Here is a 20,684-nt window from a genome sequence, read left to right as displayed (position 1 = left end):
GACATTGCGAATAGGCTAATGCAACTAAAAATTTGCTACTACAATCAAAAACTGATTGCTGCAGCCATATAAAAATGCTATGCCATATTTTACTATCTAAATTATTGCAGCAAACCAATCTTTTCTTTCAGTGTATATGTAAAAGAAAACCAGTTGGTCAGAAGGTTGCTCTGAATTCTAAGATTGCTCCCAATCCAAAGTATCCCGGTCCCCTCTTATCAATTACGATTGAACGAGGCCGAAGGTTTGATGCGGCTCGCTGCGCAACATTTATCTTCGTGCAAGAAGGTAAGAAAAACAGCGAAAAGCCATGGCGCTTTTCTCCAGGCTTTTTCCTTCATTTTGGAAAGTGGCACGGAGTGAGCAAATGAGGCGAGTGCGATCAACTGCCCATTACAGGATCGAAATCTTGTTTTTCTCTATGGTTCCCTCTTTACATTTACGCTTTATGTGACCGTTCTTTAATTTCGAGTGCATTCACGATGTGATCCTTCGATGACTAATATCTCATTTAACTGCTTTTCAGTATTGATACGTAATCATTTTTATATCGAGTACACTGTTAGATATCAAAAAAACAATGGTAACTTAATTCTTTGAATTAAATAATATTTTATTATTTTAACTTCTTATATTATTATGTGCGTCAAAATATAAATAATCCATTTCTATAGTTAATTTTAATGACATAAACAACATTTATATTTATTATGCACTTAGGGAATAATAAACTAAATTTGAGTCATATTTCGTACATTTTCTTCGTAAATTGTTTAACTCTATCATTTCAGTTAAATTTATGACGTGTTGAATAGAAGAAGTGGTAATCTATAGAAATGATTAAAAATAATATAAATTATAAACATATAATTTGACATTATAAATTTAAATTTCTGGATTTCATAGTATCGAACACGAGCTCTTCGTGAAAGGAGAAAATAAAAAGTTTTTACAATAACGTGAATCTAGATACAGTGAACGGTAAAGTCACATTATCCTTTTTTTACGTAGTTGTTAAGAAGAAGATAACTTCACTTTAGTGTTCGTTCATCGTATTTGGAACGGTATTGCAAAAATTTCCTAATATCACGCGTATCGTCTGTCTTTATTTTACTCTGCAGCGGAATTCTTGATTTTATCGCCGTAAATTCTCAGATCGCTTTATCGAAAGCAATTTGTATTATAGCCTATGGCGAATAATTCTGACTTAATGCGCCATTTATCTTACATGCTTAGAACATTCACGAATTATTAATGCAAGGCGCCACGTAAACACAATGAACTCGGCGGTTACGACATTTGACTGTAGTAAGTAACCTTGAGACAGAAGCGCAAAGCTTAGCATGATTGATCTTATGTGCAGCTATGTAAACCGCAAGTTGTGTTATACTTGCGAAACATAAACGTAAATTCTCAGTATTGCACGCGTACTTCTTAATCGCGGAGAAAAATAAGCATATGAATATGAATCACTTCACGAGATATGTTGAAATTGCCGCGATACTTTACGATATTTTAAATATTTATTGTTTAATTATGTTTTAATTCAATGTAGTATACGGAAGAAATAATTTTACTACAGTATCTAAAAATTTAGATACGAATCTGAAAATATAATATTATTAGACTATCAAAGAATAATTAATCTCTAAATTCTTTGAAATGGAATCTTACTCTAAAGAGCAAAAAATTGAGCTAGTCTTGAAAAGGGGTCAATTTTTAATCTTTAAGAGTAAGATTTCGCTCTTCAGAGTGTGATTTATTCTAAAAATTTTAGTGACTATACACTGGGAAAAAAGTCTGGTTATATTAACTAGAATTCTCTCTGATTGAAAATGGACAAATTAAAATTTTTCTGTGTGTGATTAAATCTTTTAAAATAATAGTATTATTTGAAATAACCAGAATTCTAATTGATATGATCAGAATCTTTTGATTTATTCACTTTCAACTAGAAATTTTTCTTAATGTAGGAAACTCAAGCGTAATAAGTAATGCTGCAATTGTAGCAATTAATTTGAGCGTTGTACGTAATTACTTTGATAATTCAACAAAATTTATTTAATAAAATTTATTAAATAATTCAACAAAATTTTGTTAGATCTATATTTAGTCTGATTTTTATTTTAGGTACTTTAACAAAATCATTTTTTCCATGTACGTATTTATATTTGGTTTATATATTATAATATACCTTCAATGAAATACTTTTACGATTATAAAATAGTTTCCATTTTTTATAATAAATTCTGTAAGACAATTCAAACATTTCTATATGGATCATGGTCTGTACAAAAATACGCAAAATGAAAATACGATTATTTTACACCGTTGGAAAAATTCTCACGTTACGAGAGAATATATTTATCGCAACGTGAGATTTTTTTTTTCGTTGTATTTGTAATACAATAACAGATCGCAATGTACTTATTTACTTTTCTCTCTCTCTCTCTCTCTCTCTCTCTCTTCGTATCGTACTATTATTTTTTCTAGATAACTAATATCTATCTTTTATGTATAAATGAAATAATTTAATTCTTTGGATTTTGAATTTTATTTTTATTTTTTGTAATACTATGATACTTTGATATAATAGATATATTTCTTCTAAATCCGCGATAGTTGAAAATGAAAAAAAGATTATTTAGGGGAAAGATTGATGATGATTCACCGCCAGTTATGTCAAAATATACGAATTGTCGATTCATTGATGTATCTATTCGCTATTTCCTGTAACGATCGCTTTTGATGATCGACATGACTATGTAACAGGCAGCATCCGCTACGGATGGCTGCTCTCATTTACAGATAAAAGCCGGTAGCATTCGCTTAACAGTAGCGGTGCCGTAAAGATTATTGACGTGTTAACTTCGCTTTTACACGCTTTACCTTTGACATAGAACGCATAGGGGACGAGAATTACGATCACGTGTTTATCGCTCGCATAAGATTTCCTAACGGTACTTCATCAGACGTAACGTATATTTATGTATGTAATTCCTTGTAATACATATACAACAAATCTAGTTATTACTGCTTTCTGCTTTACAGTCTTTTAAATCTGCGGCTCGTGTAAAGTTTTATTTGAAAATACACGTATAAAAAAAACACGGATGTAAGCGTATTCGCATTTTTTGTTATTAAGCTATTATGGCAAATCGCGATGATGTAATGTGCTCGCGTCTGAATAATTCACGCCTTCGAATTTTACAATGGGAGTTGAATTTAGTATTCAAATAACTCGGACGTATAAGATAATAATGCGCAATACTGTTATTAATATCATTAAAATTGGAGATATTTCTGAGAGAATTATTTTGTATTACAGCCCTTAAAAAAATTAATCGCCCTTCTCTTTCTCTCTTTTTTTCATGCCGAAATTGCCATTGGAAATTTTTATCAATCGCTTGTGTGGCGTGTATGATGACATGTAACATCGGAAAATATATGACTCCGTGTCAAACAAGAATGCACGCTATCGCGACCATGCAGCGGCGCATTTGTCAATAAATCAGATCGCAGGGTCACGTTCGACGTACTTTTGGTAGCGCCCGCCGTTGTGACGCACGAGGCTCTCACGTGGCCTATTTCCTACGAACGATTTTCCACGAATTACCTCTATTATGCTCAATTATCGGCTCCGATGAAACTTATGTCTTCGGACGGAACAAGGAACAGAAAGGAATTTTGCAGCGAATCTCGATTTACTCTCTATGGAGAAAAAACAAGACTAAATCTAAAAACATAAAATCTGTTAAAATATTTATTGCATATTAAAATCTTCCTTTAGCGAACTTTCGTACGAATAATGCATGACCCATATACATTGGCAAATGAACCAATTTTAACTTTTCATCATAAAAATAATTTTCATAATTTAACCTTCCACCTGCAATTGGAGTCTTTAAAGGGTACCGTTGATATTTTGAATATGAATTTTAGTGAATAAATTTAAATTTGTAAAAAAATAAATAAAATACTATTCTATGATGGTAAAAACTTGTCAAAGCTTTGACAAGTACATCAGAATTTTTTCACCTTTTTATATAATCCGGAACAATAAAAAAATTGCTCTGTTTTTCGAAGGTCTCTGTTATCGGCAGAAGAGTTAAATTTTCATGTTAACAGTGGAGGGTTAAAATACTTATATTAAAGCCAATCTTCTTTCAGGATCTTTAGCGAACTTTCGCATGAATAACGCATGACTCTGCATTGATCAATGAACGTTTTTAACTTTTCGTCGTAAAAATGATTTTTATAATTTAATTATTTCTCCTTGCCAAAATTTAGAGAAGGGAGGAGGGAAAGAGAAGCAAGCATTCCTTGCTCTTCTTGTACGCTTCTTATACGCTCATGTTGAAAAAGAACATGTGCGATTGTTATTGAAAACTCCTCCAGTGGAGAACTTGTGCTTGGCACTAACGGTTCGATTATTAAAACTTTTTCGAATATAATGGATTGTATACTTTTAATGTTTAACCTTTATTGCCACAAATGCCTTACAATAAATTTGCGCCTTTTATCATAAGTGGTCATATATGCCTCGTAACACTCATAAACGCTTCAGTTGACAGAACAATGTACTGAAAAATAGCAATAATACAACTAAACTTAATTTGAATACTATAACAATTGTATTAAATTACTAGTGACTTGAGATAATGTTTTTGAAACATAATCGATCAAGTAAGTCGAAGGAGTTGAGAGTATTGGCGTCTCCCCCTATTGTATGATCAAAGTGGAACACTGAAAACACGTCGTCCGCACTTGAAGAACGAAAGGAATGATGGTGGTAGTGATTCTCGAAGCCATTTTCGACGGTGAATGAACGTCACTTGAAACAAACCTTGTTTGGGTGACGGCCGCGTTTCTCCGCGGCGTGATTTCCGCGTACGTCGAAGAAACACCGAGCAATTAAGGCCCTTCTTCTGGATTCGACAGCCACTCACGTCGTATTCTCGACGTTTCCGGAACGCTCGCGGAATTCTTCGCGTCGCTGTCGCACCTCCTCCAAACATTTTCGCATTTAGGGTCGATTCTTCCGACGTGCGGTTAACGCTTGTTTCTCAACTCACTGCACGTTCTTTCTATTACGTCTGCTATAACCACCGTACGTCTGTTGTTACAACTGGTGATTATGACGTAGGAAACAAAAGAGCATTTAGAGCCTTGCTACTAGTTGCTCTGTTATTCCCTTTTGTTTCCTCGTTTAACAGAAAAACCTTTAGGAAGGATCGATCGGGAAAATCAAGGAGTTATTGCTTCGCGTAGAGTCAAGAACGTACAAGAGATTGTTTTCTTGCATACTAAGACAAGGCTTCTAATCAACAGATTTCCAATTTCTGTAATTGATTTTTTTATATGTACATTGAATGTTGTACATAAAATTTACAAAGTACCAATATTAATCACTAATTAATATGTGAAATAACATCGATTTCATTTTCTCCTTTTCATCTCCTTTTATATTTTTATATAGTCTTTATTGTTCCTTTTATTGCTTTTATTTGTAGATATAACAACGAATAAAGAGAAAATAAAGAAAATGAATTTCAATTTTTAATTATTAAAATTTTTTGTGATGCAGTTTTAAAATACAATTTTGGTAATGTTTGTAGACGAATAAAAATTTATGTTCTAAAGTATATTTTTTCTTATATTCATTCTTTTTGTGTAAGCAACTAAAAATGACAATTTTTTCGTTGTAGCAAATGAGCGATGTACTAATTCTTTTTATATTCTTTTTCATCTTTTTGTATTTTTAAAGATTTGCAATCAAAAATTAAATTATGGTCAGTCTGTTACGACTTTAGACCTGTTGAGCTAGAAATACTTTTCATAATGAACTGTCGTCGGCTATCCTTGTCATGGGAGCCGTCTTATTACGTCGGTATACCACCGCGATACGGCACAGCAACTCGCTTATAATCCGATTTCATTGTTGTGTTGTCGTCGCTGTCGTCGTCGTCATCGTCACAGCAGTTCGTACAAGCGTGATTAAAGCGCGACGTCGTGACTGCAAAAAGGACTCCAGTGAAATTGAGGAGAACGTAAAGAGACATTGACAAGAGTTGATTTTTAATTCATTCGCGAGTAGTCAAATTCTGCCGGTCATAATTCAAATCCCTTTTATACTTGTTAATGCCGATCCTGATGTTTATCAGACAGAAGATAAACCATTTAATTCTCACTGGATTTCTCTATTAAGTATTCGGATAACTTGCTCTACATAAGTTGAAAATAAGTATAAATTGAAAAAAATTAATTTAATTGAATGTACATTACAAATTATGATAGACATAACAATATTAACATAGGTAATATACTAGGTAATATACTAATATAATAGGTAATATACTATTTATTTTATTATTTGTTATTTATTAATAAGAGATTGGTCTGTTATTTGCTTTTAATATATATTCTATACTTGTTGAAATAGTTTTTCAATGTTTGATTTGAATAATTATCAGTGAAATGTTGTATTATTCTTTCAGTAGAACATTTTTCAATTGCTTATATAAATGATATTGGAGAATGAAATTTTCTTTTTACTCAATTTTCTAATTGAATAATGAAATGTTGACTAATGAAATGTTGTGATATTCTTTTAGTAGAATATCTTTCAACTATTTATATAAATTATATTTTTATTACTCCAAAATTATTCTTTATTCTTCAAAACCAATATCTTTCCTATCTCAGACAATCGCCTTTATTTGTATGTAGTTTTGAAGAACAGAGTGAAAAACAGATTTTCTCCTTCAATATCTTTTGAGCAATTATAAGATATTCTACTAGAAGATTACACTGTAGTAGTTGATACACTATTCACATATGACTATTTCCACCAAGAATGATGGAATAATAAAGACAAATATTGAGGATAGACCCCAATTCTATTTATTAATAAAATACTAGTAGATAAAATATTTTGTAGATGCTTACATTATTTTGTTTACCCCAATATTTTATCTGATATCCGAATCATCGATCGTTTCTAAATAATGCTTGATCTACCATATTCTTTGTCTGCGGTATATGATATAATGTGATTATACGCGATTCCATTTATAAAATTGGTTCGGTTTATCAGATGAATATATTATATAATTTAAAAATTCCACTTATTATATATTCCATTTCATTGCCGTGGGATATTTATATTTCCCCTACGCTGTACAAATTCGTTTGCGCGATTAATTGATCAACTGATTAATTAAATCAATTATCCGCTAATAACTCGTAATCCACAAATTATTTTTAATTATCTACCTCTTGTCCTACTCTACATTGTATCGATTGATTCAAATAAAAATATCCTTCACTCGTTCGAGCTCCAAGACGTGAAAGAGGGATGGGGAGACGGGGCGGGCTGGGAGGGGTGAGGGGGAGGGGAGATTAAGGATGGAACGCCTCTAAAATATCCATCTTCCTTAACCCGGTAAGAAGCGCATTTTCCGATCAGTTAAGCCCGACTAAACCTCAGCGACGTTTCTAAGAGAGCCTCGGAACGGGTTAGGAAAAGTGGTAAGGAAAAAAAAGACTAGGAAAACCGGCGGCAAAGTCGAGAGAGGAGGATGGATTTCGGTGGGTTCTTTCCGAAGCGAGAACGGAGGAAGCGCTCTCGAGTTCGACTAGATAGAACCGTGATTGAAAACACCGCCCCCGGCGGCACAAGCTTAAGTAAGTGTACACACATACACAAGGGTGTATATGCGTGCATATCTTGCGCGTTCTTTGACTTCCCGCTACTGCATATGGAATAATGTAAGTGGCCGAGAATTCTATAAGTTCTTCTCTATTTCACGGGCTCCAGATGAAATTTTCGCCGGACTGCATCCGTCTTTTTCTACTAGAATCATGCGAGCTTGATTCTTCGCGTCTCGCGTACACTGTTAAATCTATGAAGCAAATTTAACTTAACATGAGTCGCCATTGCTTCTACTTAATCTTATTGTTATTTTATACTAAAACAATGGTTATATTTGACACTATATAGTGTCAACTTGACAATATAATGTTACGATATAGTGTCAAATTTAATTATCGTTTTGGTAAAAAATAATGATGTATTTAGTAGGAGCAGTGGCGACTAACACTAGATTAAATTTGATTCAATGTAATCTATTATTCATTAAGTACATATTTTAATATGAACGATTTGAAACTAACACAAATGGATTGATTTATATTTTGACACACATGGAAATTAAAAATAATAAAATTATTTAACTCAAAAGCGTTACTATTGCTCCTTTGCTTAATACTCTAGCAGACATCTAGATATTTTGTTAGCGATAGTTTTATCTTTATAGATAATCTTTGCCTGTATTCCTTGACAAACGATTTTTATTAAGCGTTGGCTAATCGTCTTGAAGATAAAAGATTTGTTAAATTTCTTTATAATTCGACATTTATCTTTTAAAAGTTTGGAAACACTGTTTTCTTTTTAATTAGATGATTAAAATATCGCTATTTCCAAAACGCCATAATATGAGAACTTGGCCTTGACTATCTGTTTCAACTACAACGACACACTCGGTAAAATTCTTTAAATAAAATATTTTATATATTTTTTATTGAAAGTATAATATAATTAGATCATTCAACACACTATTATTCTAGAATAGCTTATTCAATACTTTCATTTGTACAATATTCTAATTATACTTTTAAGGAAATATTTTATTTAAAGAATTTTACCGTGAACCAAGTGAACGTGCTATATATTATTGTATTATCAAGAAATAAATTTTCATGCTTTGAATGAAATGTAATTATTATCATTATTATTATTTGTTTATTAATTACAGTCTGACATTATAAAGAGATCGATTTTTTTATTTTTTATAGTGTGACTAAAAGTATTTAGTAATTAGCTTTACAAATTAATAAGCAGGATGTCTCGAATTTGTATGGCAAATTAAATAACTTGTATGGCAAATTAATAACAAAGAAATAGACATAATTAATAAATCAAAAATGTAATGAAATTTCAGGTACTAATAATTTCAAGTAATTATTGTAACATATTATTTCATAGCAATTAAAGCTTTATATAGTTGATTTTTTACTATATGTTTTTTTACAAGTTTATAAATTACTTCCAAACTTTTGAAGGAGTAATATAATACTTAAAAAGTTAAGATAATTAATTCATAATTATAATTGTAGAACGATATGCGAATATTATGTCCTTTACGAAACGAACTGTTTAATTATCTTAAAACATATACATGAGAGCTTAATTATATTTAGACAATTAACCTTGTTGTAGTCTTGGAAAGACAGTAATGAGATTATTTTCTTAGGTATTACATGATCCCAACATTTTTTCTTATTTATGAGATCATTTATATCTTTTTTCCTTTCTGGGCTATATTTATAGTGACGTAGACATTAAGTTCTCAGCTCATTCTTTTTAGCTTTATTCGACGACTCACCAGGGATCCATTCTTTTTGTTTCAGGTTAAGCTCGACAAGAGTCACAGCGGCAAACCTTCCAGAGTCATTCATATCAGGAACATACCTAACGAGGTGACAGAGGCAGAGATCATTCATCTAGGTCTGCCGTTTGGCCGTGTTACCAATGTACTTGTTCTCAAGGGCAAGAATCAGGTAGGTCCAGATTAATTACAAATCTCTTACTGTTTTTTTTTTCTATTTCAAATGTTGTTTCAAAAGATGTATAAAAGGTAATTATAAATCGTCTACTTCGTATTGATATCAGCACAAACTAAAAATAATAGTAAAAAATTAACATCGATGCATAAAAGAAAAAATTGAGTGGAAGAATATCCTATTTACTCGGGCTGCCTCATCGCGATATCTTTCAGCGCTGCAAACGGCACCATCGTTCCATATAACGGCGCCGTTTGCACGTGCTCCGCGACATTGTATTCTTGCCAGACTGGAGATGAGAGTGCTGCAACGCGTTCGAGAGGGAGAAAGAAGGATAGTAGGTGAGTTTGTGCCGCATGAATGACGCGTTTCGACGACCGTGACGCGCATGGATGGCCGTGCAATAGCGGAGACAATCGAATTGCCGATACGCAGTCGAATCTAGTCGAGTCGAGTCGAGTCGAGTCGATTCGAGTCGAGTCGAGTTGACGATCGTCTCGTTTAAGCATTATTATCCATTATTACCCGCGCCGCATTCCGCCCCGCGTCGCTCTCAAAGGCGACCGCGTGCTCTCAACCCCATAGAAGCGCAACTCCTCGACGTATCGTCATCCTCGTCAATTCTGATCTGTTTAACAACTCGCCCTTTCTATCGACGCTCGTTCGTGACGCTACACGCATCGCAAAGCTATTATTTCGTACGATGAGAGAGCCGGTTTATCGAGTTCCAGTGTCGGTTTATCGAGCAGCTTGTCTCGCTCTGTGTTATCTGCTGTAGATGTTGTGCTTAAATACATTCCCTTACTTCGGTGGTAAGAGAGTTGAAGGTATCTTTTACTTTCGGTCGTTTTTTGTTTCCGTTAATTCGCAAAGTCTTACGTATCTCTGACATTTATATTGGATTGGAACAAAAGTTAGTAGCGCTACTTCATTTTTTTTTGACATTTAATAGAACATTTTAACTTTAACTCTGTTTTTTTAATAGCAGTATGATAACTTTTAACGGAATTGCGAGCAATCAAGTCAAAATGCTCCAGTTATTTTGCAATAACTCAGTAACAAAAAAATCTCAGGAACATCTTTAAAAAATTTTGTAAAGAAAACTTTAAGCTTTTATCTTACAAAGTCACAAATTTTCGCAAGTTCTTTTTTAGGTACACGACAGATCACAAAGTGAAAAGAAAATTTCCCATTTTGTCCATCTAGCTCGTAATTTTCTGTATGTAAAAATTAACTCACAGAAACTCAAAAAAACTTTTCGAAGATGGAGTTTTTAAAAACTTTAAAATCTTTATAAATTTAAATTTCGTTTATTTTTAGAGTTACAACTGCTTAAATTTTAAAATTTTTAATGCTACGATCTTTCCAAATCATTGTATTATTTAATATTTAATTTGTTAAGTGAATTTAAAATTCATAAAATGAATCAAAACTAAGAAAAACGCAACATAAATGAATGAAGAGAATCATATTCAGTCAAAGCGGATTTTAGTGCTTAATAATAGTTTCGAATTGGTAAGACGCTTATACAGAATGAGAGAGATCAGAATTCGAATCCCTGCTGAGGTGATATCTTTCACAATAAATTCTTTACGGTATTTTAAATATCACTAATATCAATAATATTAAATCGTTTATCAATTTAATTTGTGATATTACATACTCTAATAGTTTTAGTCTAGGACTGTTTTAAAACTGACAAGTAATTGGCACGTAATTTATTTAAACTAGAAATTATAAAAATTACACATAAATATTAGATATCAAGACCTATCTTAATATATGATCCTCTTCATCCATCTACTTGATTTTTATTTTTATTTCTATTTTTTTTTAATAAATGTTATTTTTTTAAAATATAAATATTGTTAAAAGTTTGCATTCGCATATATAGAGGAATCCTTCATTAACGAGGAAATAAATTATCTATTGCGTTTTAGTAGCTGTAATTGGGTTGATATAAATTTTAATGCTTTCCCTTCACTGCGCGTTACGGTTGGATCAAAACCGACGGAATGGCAAATTCGGAGCAATTTCGTGGCGTAACTCTCGCAGTGGCGCGATCGAGTTTTACGAACGATACTAACCATCCGCGATCTCTCCCGGAGTACGCTCAATTACGCACAAACGAAATTACGTTTACGCGAGCGCGCGCGAGTGTCGTTCCAGCCTGCGTGATCAAAATATCAATTCGTTTTGGCGATATTAATTCCCTGCCCGCACGTGCGACAATACTCACTAGAAGGTTAACGTTCGCTTCATAAAGTTCTGCGAGTTTTGCGACGTGCGGCAACACGAGGGCGTATTAAAGTAATGATGCTCGTCCATTTCTTAACGCATCGCGACTTTGCGTCCGCATACGATGCAATCGCTGTAAGTATCCCTCAGGTACACTCAGATGCTCTATATCTCTTATTTGTATGTTTACGATTCAATTTTATATCAATGAATACGTTTATATAGCTATACGAATATTAGTAATCAATTTAATGGAATAATAATATTGTTTATATATTACTAAGAAATAATTCGCGGTATATTATAGGTTTTTATACTCCGTTACTTATAGATTATATAATATTATATGTATAATCTAATGTAATGTAAAATGTTTTGATTAATTTTATTATAAATATATATATATATATATATATATATATATATATACATATATATACATACGGATTATTTACAATATGAATATTTATGATAAATTTAATCAAGCGAAATTATTTATATTGTTTATATTGCTAAGGAATAATGCACAGTATATAGATAGTTTTTTATTCTATTGTTATAAATTATATAATATTGTATATCTAATGTTTATATTTAATATTATTTATGTATGTTTTAAATGCCATATATGGTACTTCTTATATTCGTATATTACGGTGCTTAATTTTTAATGAATTTTTAAAGACAATTTTACATGTGAGAGAGAGTTTGATTATATATTTTTCTCATAAATTACTTTCTATAGCGCATTGTATGACTGTTTTATCCTGTCTACAAAAATAGAATTTTATGTAAAAATGAGCAATGCACGTCCAACGCATTGCTACAACGTCTCTACAAAATCCCACAACTTCCAGTTGCAATGATTACTTTTAGCAATGTAAGCACGGATTGCAAAAATGGACAACAGCTTCTATATATACGCTGTGCCAGATTTCAAATAATGTAGATAGTTGGTATACCGAAACCTCGCGTATTCTCTTCACGTTTGAAATATACTAAAAATTCAGATTCACGCGTTTTGATACTTCAAAAATTAATAACTATATCCCTCAAAATAATATATATATAGTATATTTAAATACGACAAAATCCACTTTTAATATTTCACCATCATATAAAAACCGATATCAAAGAGGATTTATGTATAGAAGAAAGGTCTATTTATAATTTAAACATATATCTGGTAAACGTCACAAGCGAAATTCACAGAATATTTTACTGATAAAAACGATTAAATAATATGGGATTATATTATCCTATCTTTTTTTTAATCTCACTTAACATTTGTGCTCGTGCCAGACCGATCAATGATTCGTTCGAATTTACTGGCGGTACACCGAAATCCGCTTTACCGCAAATTATTCCGGGAGGGATGTTTTTCATGCCAGCGATTCTTCGAGGTCGCGCAAAATTTTTTTGATACGAATTAATGGCGAATCGTCTGAAATCAGGGGAGGGTCGAATACGAACAGCAAGGATGTGATTTGAGGGCGGACGGGCTTTGAAGGGGATTAAATTGGAACACCGAGTATTCATCATAGCTTACCGAGTGGGGAATATTTGAATAACTTGTAAATCCTCCCCCGAAATGCGAATATGATGGCGCGCTTCGATTTTGAATTCTCTCACGGTTCGTTTTGCTTCCCCTCCAATGTCTAACCTCTCTATACTCCCGATTCAATCATACTTCGCCTAGACCCTCGCAGTAAATCGCTAATACATAATTTTAATCCAAAGTTAATTCATTACGTCAATAAATGATCACTACCTCTAATCTTGCTTCAAAGTACTTGTTATATTATTAACAAAATTTCGATGTGATACGTTAACAATCTTAAGATTCGTTCTATAAATATATTTCCATGTACCTTCACGTGCATTGATCAAGAATATTCTAAATTTTCTCTTTACTTTAAAGCAATATTTCTAGTGACTATTTGCACTGGTGACAAGTGATATTAATTTCGCGAATTACGATAATGCTATTACGGTATCGTGTTGTTTCAATGTTCTCGTTATTTTGATTGCATTTCGAGAAATTTGAACCCTTTGGGTATAAAATCAGGATATACGTATGGAATGCATGAACCTTTCATCATTTGCATGTCGCTTCAAAGCGCATTGCCTAATCAGCGTGGTTAATTGCAGTATGCGCTTTGCACGAAATACGCAATAGGTGAAGCGTCCTATTTGGAATCCATTAAATGACTGTACTAGAAACGGACACAGAACTCCTTCAAAGGAATGTTTGTTCAATCATCATTACATTACTCGAGTCTTGCAGGATAATTCCCTATTTATGATATATCTTCGTATCGTGAACAAGCTTCAACAAAAGGATTGAATTGTGGTATCAAATCTCGATATCAAATATTCACTGTGCAAATATTTTCGATCTCTATTCGTTCTCAAATATTCCTATATATATCTGATGCATAAACGACATCAACATCGCGGCAACTATTCTCATAGAAACGGCGAAAAATTGTCATGCTTTTTCCCACGCGTTTTATTGTGTTTATTTTGAAAAATGTTTTATCCATACAGGATAGAAATAAATTTTAATTTGAGTAAGCGATTTCGAAAAACTTTTTCTAACGTCAATGTCGATCTTGTATTACACATCTTCGATATCTACAAGAGCGTAACGTGCCACGCGACACATGCGGTTTTACGTATAGCGGAAGTCTCGCGCATTGTTTGAGCACCGCCACTAATGCGTATGTAATTTGCACGAGGGGATAAATCTCTTCATCTGGCTCAATGCGGCGAACCGGTGCATCGATGCATTACTTTAATCCCCTCCTGGTATAAACAGACCAGCTCGATTCGCATTATCATACCTGTTGTGCGTTACCGTATTAGAGTTATCAGTGCGCGTATGCGTGGGGTATGCACGCAAGCATTAAACGCACTCGCATAATCTCGAGAGGGGAAGGGGGAGAGGATGCGGTGCGTCGACAAAACCTTGTTGGCGATTCTCTGAAAATCAGTCCAGTGATCCCGGTGATTTTTGACGTAATTTTAGACGTAAGAGAAGTTTTATCAACTTTTCGTTCCCACGTTATGGATCAACAATTTTCAATACGACTTTTCAAGACGACGATTTTTTCATACGACAAAATCATTCTATCGTTCGTACATATTAAACGTTTTTCTTTTCCACCGGCTATCCATTGACAACTGGCATAAAATCTAATTTCAGCATTATTTAACACTGCTTGATGGAACTTTCTTTTGTCTACATGTTATTTAATCTTAGAAAGACATTTCTCACTCATCAAACTAATCAAATGCATTACTATGAAAATTAAGAAAATAAATCAAATGTTTTATTAGTATAAAAGATATAATGGAAGGTCAAATTTTAGAATCCTGTCTTTTATGTAATAAATGTAATATTAACCTTCTAGCGATCAAAAATCTTTAAAGGCACGATTGAATTTTGCTAGATAAATTTAAATCTGTAAAAAATAAGCAAAATACGATTCATATTCTGTGATAATAAAATTTCGTTGTTAAAGCTTTAGCAAGTATATAGAATTTTATATAATCCGCAATAATAAAAATATTCATTTTATGTCTCGAAGACTTCTATTACTGATTGAAAAGTTGTCGGTAGAAGATTAATCTAAAAAATAGAAACACTATTAATAATGACCGCTTAATATTTCTAGCGTTATTGTGATCATCAGATGTCTCCTGCTTCTGATGGAATAATCTTGCTTGCTATTATTGTATTTACCTTCATTTTTACGAATTTTCTCAACAAAAAGTTATCCCCATTTTAAATCCGAAAATATCTGACACATTAGATACGAGAAACGAAAGTTCGTATAACAAAAGCATTATAAGAAAGTATCTATTTGAGAATTTCAGTCTCGATAATTCGAAAATATCTAATTTATTCAAAGTATGATAACCTGGACAACAGAATTTACTACTATTACAAACGGAAATTACAATAGCAATAATTAGGAAATTATGGACAACAGATACAACCATTAGCCGCAGCTGAGAAAGCTTCTCCAGTCGAAATTACGGTAAATCGCAGACACGCTCTGTGTTTCGTAAATGCAATTTCCCGACCACCGGTGGCCTCCAGCCGTTCAGGAATCGCGATTTGCCTTCCTCTGTTCATTTTCGACGGCGCGTCCGCCCGCGGCGGTCAAGACAATTTCTAAGTAACTCGATCAAGTGGGGAAACTCGCGTTATTATCGTACACCCGGGCTTAAGCTTCCCAATTACACGCAAACAAATGGCCACGACGAAGACAACGATGATGACAACGACGACGACGATGATGGGGAGGACCAAGGAGGCGCATGTGCATCACGACGCAGTAGTAAATCAAGTTTCACGATGAACCCTCCGTTCCCAGACCGAGCTGACCCCCGCGGGCACTTTTGCCGTGTTTGCTTTGATTCGAAGTTTCCGGTTAAGTTGGTTACCGGAACGGGCCCTTTGTCCGATCCTGCAAACTTCCACGTCACCATCCCTCTTGTATCTTGCTTGCGGATTTTTCGCGCCGTTCAACACGAACACGCGGTCTTATCGACTCTTCGAATTGGCACGATTTATCTAAAGAGCTTAAATGTAACGAAGAAAATGCTTACTGCCTGTAAAAAGTAAAAAATTTTGCCACGTTCGTCACCGCCGTTTGCGTTTTAAAAGTCTGCCACAAAGAGGTAAATTGCCATTAATCCCTTTTTCCTTCAGACATTTTATACCTCCCCTTTTTTTAGAGCGTCCAGGGAAATTTTCCGAAAGCATCCGAGATAATTATGAGTGTCCGGAGTTTCAGGGAACCTTCTAAATATTTTGCTTTGACTCCTCCTGTCATTATTATCCTGTAGTCATTATTGTTCTAATCCATTGTATGAACCAACCAAGGTCTTAAACCGAAATAGAAATTCAATCACAATTGAATGTGAAGAGAACAATCGATTATGATTGGTCAATTTTTTACATTAAATTAACCCTACTAGGTACAATTTGGTGCCTCATCCATACTAACGGGGGCATTAGAATCCGTCCATTTTTTTCACCTATTCAGAATGATTAAAAAAAATCTCTAAAAATTCACCAATATACTTTCAACTTTCTATAATAAATATTGACACTTTATTTTGGAAAATAATAAAATGTAGTATAATTTATAATTATCGAAAGACACAAAGAAACTTGTACGAACAGGAATCGCTCGGTAACTAGTGTCTCCTAGATAAAAGGAAATTAATTTAACTACTAACAATAGATATAAAATAATTATTCATTGACTACTTTGGCCTGTAAATTTTAATTTTGAAGTTTTTGATAACTCTGAGTATAATGAGTTTTAAACTGTAAGAAATTGACACACAAGCCCGTTTTCACAATATATAATTACCTAAAGATTAAAAGTTATCATCAGATTCATCAATAAAATTCATTCATGAATTTCTTACCTGATTACCTTTAATCTTTAGGTAACTATTGGGTATATATTGTGAAATTGGGGGCCTTACAGTCGAATGTGAGGGAAATAATTGACTATTGTTGATACATTTTCTTACATTAAATTAATATTACTAATGAACAATTAAATGAAATAATTATTTATTAACTGTTTTTGATCAATTTTACGGACCGATACGCCATTTTTGTACATGCCTAGTGACGAGGGGGGAGGGAGGAAGGGAGGGAGATTGCAAATGTCCGGGATTTTCGGTCTATAAGCTTTAGTTATGAAAACAGTCTATTCGGTGCAATGTACGTATTTTTTAATTACGCACAAAAAGTTTTATAATAATAAAAATATTTTTGCGTTCCTAAAATAAATATAACGCATGTGTGCCTTCGGGGAGACGCGTAGATCGTTGGAAAAACAGTCTACTTTATTTATCGATATTGAACATCGCGAATTTCTTCCTGTTACATCGGCAATTTTTTGTTTATGCTGTTGATTCGCCATTAGGCCGTTTTCCGCCGAAAAAATTCTCACCGCATACATTTCAACTTTACGCAGATATCAGTCAGTTAGACACGCGTTCGTCGAGTTTGATTTTTCTGTTTCTCTTCGTTTTAATTAACGGGCGCAGCGCCGCCATAAGGACGCCGCGCCTCTCTACGTCGGATATCCGGTGTAGGGCGCGGCTCTCGAGGGGAAAAAAAAAGAAAGAAAAAGAAAACTATCGATCAACTATCTCCGGCATTAGAAATGTATTTCTGCCGCGCTTTATTTAATCCTCGAGCGTTTTCGGCGAGCTTTCCATTCGCCGCTGCTGTGTTCACTCGGTCTTTCCGCCCTTAGGCGGCCTCCGACTTTCGTGCTGGTGTTCGATCTACAAAAGCCATGCCTGCAGAGTATCCAAATACGAGCGTTGGCGTTTGTAGTATCAGAACCTCCTAGGATTTCAGTGACGTGCGCCCAGCGAAGTCTCCTTTTAATTCTCGATGAACGCGAGGCTCTTGACACGTGGCGGATTATCCCACCTGAGTTTCTCGAACTCGATTATTATCTTTGTCCATTAAATTTGCATTAAATCGTTCGATAAATCGTATTTAATGTATTGAGTTGGAACAAAAAGTTCGTGACAACTAACTTCATAAAATTCAAGTAACTATAACTTCATCGAAAATGAAAATGAAAATTTAAAAAATAAGGAAGTTTTTAATTTCAAAATCTCTACTTTCGAAAGATTACTATGTCTTTTGAGTTTTTGTAAGTTTAGTAATTTTTATATATAGAAAACTACAAGTTAGACAAAATTTTCTTTTCACTTCGTAGGCTTGTTACATGATCAAAAAAACTTGCGAAAATTTTCGATTTTCTATCGTGAAAGCTTAAAGTTTTCTCTACAAAATCGTTTTTTTTTTTTTAATGTTTCTAAGATTTTTTGTTACTGAGTTTTCGCGATTTAAATAAAGGAAGACGTATTTTGACTTTGATTGCTTATAACTCTGTTATTGTATCTTAAAAATTTCATCATAATTTAAGAAACAGAATTTAAAATCGAAATTTTGCTGTGTATCGACATGGTGTAATGGGTATTTTTTTTTTAAATATCTAACAATACAAATGAAGTAGCGTTATGAATTTTTATTCTAACTTAACACATTGTTAAGAAAAATTAGAAAGGAAGTAAAAAATGGCTCCTAAGCAATCATTATTATTGAACAATATTGTACACTATTATTGATTATCTGGAAGCAATATTGTGGGTTTATGCAATTAATCAAAAGCTCTTTTATATATTATAGAGTGTCAGTCGAAAGTTCTTTGAAATATATTGTGCAACTTGTAAAATATTGGTCAGTCTGTGAGTACTATTTCTCAATAAGGTACCAATTTATGACGATCAACACTTATTTTTAACGTATATCATAAATAAATCACGTTATCAAAATTGCAATTAATTCACGTCTAACTATTTAATTATCACTAATAATAATTATTGATAAGACGTTAAACTTATAAGAAAAATTAATTAAGTTACACGCACTTGATTGAAAATTATATTGAGAGTTATATTAAATTATCTCTCTAGAGAGGATATCAATAATATTGTAAAGTATAATTGAACAATAATATTGATCGTATAGAGGTCGCATAATATCCAATCGTGATCTTGTGCTAGTAAATGTTTGATCTACGCTCACGCTCCGATTCACATCGCTCACGCTCATAAGCATCATTCGTCCTTGTTTAAGAACCGGCAGGAGTGACGAGCCAACTCATTTACATCTCATTTGCGGAGCAGATACATATCTGCAATCTATCATATTTTGTCGCGTAGAAGAAATATTTTGCCATGAAACTTTTTTAACTTATGTTTTACAAAATCTGCTAAAGAGGAGAATTTTACAATTTCATTCAAAAATATGTATTTTATAATAAATATATAATCTATTATAATCTCTACTTCTTGATCGTAATTTATATATATTTTTGTATTATATCTTGTTTTTTTGTCTTCTAAAAATAATATTGTATCATGAGATCTTTTCAATTTCTTTTTTTATGAAGCTGTGAAGCGTCGTACAGTATAAGATTTTGTAATTTGGTTCTTAAAACATCGTAAAACATAATAAATAAAATCCGCGCCTCAACTGTACTATAGTGCATCGCATGAGATATCAAAATGAATTTATTTTTATTCTTTAAAAAAAAGCTATACACGCCTTCAGGTGACTTTTCAAATAACATTGCATTTTCTTAGTATTTTAACTTTAGCATAAAGAAATTCGTCTCCGATAAAGATCTCCGTAGTCTCTCCTGTCAACCCTTGACATTTGATAAACATGAAATTTCAAAAGCGTTGTAAGCGAAATCGAATCTCTATATAGGTCACTATTCATTTATAAAAATTGAGATCATTATCTAGCGTAAATAAACGATAAGATAGAAAACGTACGGCGATATTCAACACTTTCGTTACCGGAGAGTGTATCATCAGGTATTCGTAACCCGGATTTCCTACCGAGTTCCTGTTTGTCTTTCATCTCAAATCTTGTTTCTTTTGAGAAAAATATCCGCGAGGTGCTCGTTTTCAAAGCATCAGTCGCAATCTCTCGTACATGTAATTTAATTAAGAATGGGAGAAAGCAAATGGGAAAAGAAAAGTTCCTTCGGCTAACTATCATATGATTAATGGAGACTTTTCAATTTTTGGCTAATTAATTTGCCGACCGAACGACGTTGTTAAAAGGAGCTGCAAAAAGCATTGGGGTTGTGCACACTCGGAAAGAGTCCAGGGGTCAGTGAAAATAGCTGTAAAGGGCAGAATGCCACGAGCACGATAACGCTGCAGGCGGGAAAATGTAATAACTAGTGACG

At 33.2% G+C, this 20,684-nt stretch overlaps 1 protein-coding gene across 1 annotated transcript in view; it reads left to right on the top strand.

Annotated features, from left to right (window-relative positions):
• Positions 1-20,684, top strand: part of LOC105620146 (polypyrimidine tract-binding protein 1) — a 315,345-nt gene that overhangs the window by 191,626 nt on the left and 103,035 nt on the right. Inside the window, exon 5 of the mRNA XM_012201654.1 lies at positions 9,472-9,621. Coding sequence (XP_012057044.1) covers positions 9,472-9,621 — 150 coding nt within the window. The remainder of the gene's footprint in view (positions 1-9,471; positions 9,622-20,684) is intronic.

Source organism: Atta cephalotes (assembly GCF_000143395.1).
Source record: "Atta cephalotes unplaced genomic scaffold scaffold00024, whole genome shotgun sequence".
In the NCBI taxonomy this organism is placed as follows: Eukaryota; Metazoa; Arthropoda; class Insecta; order Hymenoptera; family Formicidae; genus Atta; species Atta cephalotes.
The sequence above is the reverse complement of the archived record's forward strand: the minus strand, read 5'-3'. Positions and strand labels throughout refer to the sequence as shown.